We start from the raw sequence: 1,070 nt of genomic DNA, 5'->3' as shown, positions 1-1,070 counted from the left end.
GAGCCCAATGCCTTAACCGCAATGCCACCAGAGCTCCTTGTCCTATTACTGTCATTTATTATTTAATATTTTTCTAAAAGTTTAACTGACTTTTTTTGGCTTAAATTCTTTTAAGATAGAATCTTAAAATCAGTGCTTTCATAAACAGAAACAAACAAACAAACAAACAAACTTCATTGCTGTCAAGTCACTTCTGGCTCATAGTGACTCTATAGAATAGACAATCAAAGTAACACAAGGGTTGGGGAGTATTTCAGTTGCAGCCAAATACTGTCGTCTGACAAAAGATTCTAAACCTGAGATATGCTTGCTCTTTTAAAATGGCAGAAGGGTAAATTGTATAGAAGGATCAGACATCCTCACCCAAAATGAAAGCTTTTTCCTTCCATAATAAGAATGTCAGAGAGAGTATTGCAAACAATAACCATCTTACTGTGTGACTCACGGTTTAACACTGTGATCCTCTGCCACCTAAAACAGTGCTTTTTCAATCTAGGGTACATTTGCCCCCCAGAGGATATTTGGCAATGTCTGGAGACTGTTTTGGTTGTCACATCTTAGAGGAGGGGTTGCTACAGACATCTGATGGGTAGAGTAGAGGCCAGGGATACTGCTGAACATCCTGTAATGCATAGGATATCCCCCACATCAAGGAACCGTCTTGCCCCCAGTGTGAATTGTGCCACGGTTGTGAAACCCTGACCTAAAATGGTCTCCTTCATTGGTGGTATCAGTCCCATCCTTGACTCTTTGGATTTGACCATTTCAGGAGCTGGAACTGCCTTGCTTGGAAAGGAAGGTGCCATGGCTTGCACTGTGGCTGTGGAAGAGTCAATTGCACATCACTATAACAACCAGATCAGGACGTTGATGGAGGAGGATCTTGAAAAATATGAGGAACTTCTTCAGGTATTTGACTGTACCCTGGAAAGGGGCTGCTTAGGGGACAAAAGGGAAGATACACAATTTGGAAGGAGCCCTGGTGGCATGGTGGTTAAGTGCTAGGCTGTTAAGTAAAAGGTTGGTGGTTCAAATCCCCCAGCTGCTCCATGGGAGAAAGATGTGGCAGT

General features: G+C 42.6%; 1 protein-coding gene across 1 annotated transcript in view; it reads left to right on the top strand.

Moving 5' to 3' along the window:
• The window catches only part of COQ7 (coenzyme Q7, hydroxylase), a 90,062-nt gene that overhangs the window by 2,482 nt on the left and 86,510 nt on the right, over nucleotides 1-1,070 (top strand). Inside the window, exon 3 of the mRNA XM_007950592.2 lies at nucleotides 770-909. Coding sequence (XP_007948783.1) covers nucleotides 770-909 — 140 coding nt within the window. The remainder of the gene's footprint in view (nucleotides 1-769; nucleotides 910-1,070) is intronic.

Source organism: Orycteropus afer, unplaced genomic scaffold (genome assembly GCF_000298275.1).
Source record: "Orycteropus afer afer isolate SDZICR_OR568_19922 unplaced genomic scaffold, OryAfe1.0 scaffold00281, whole genome shotgun sequence".
Taxonomy (NCBI): Eukaryota; Metazoa; Chordata; class Mammalia; order Tubulidentata; family Orycteropodidae; genus Orycteropus; species Orycteropus afer.
The sequence above is the reverse complement of the archived record's forward strand: the minus strand, read 5'-3'. Positions and strand labels throughout refer to the sequence as shown.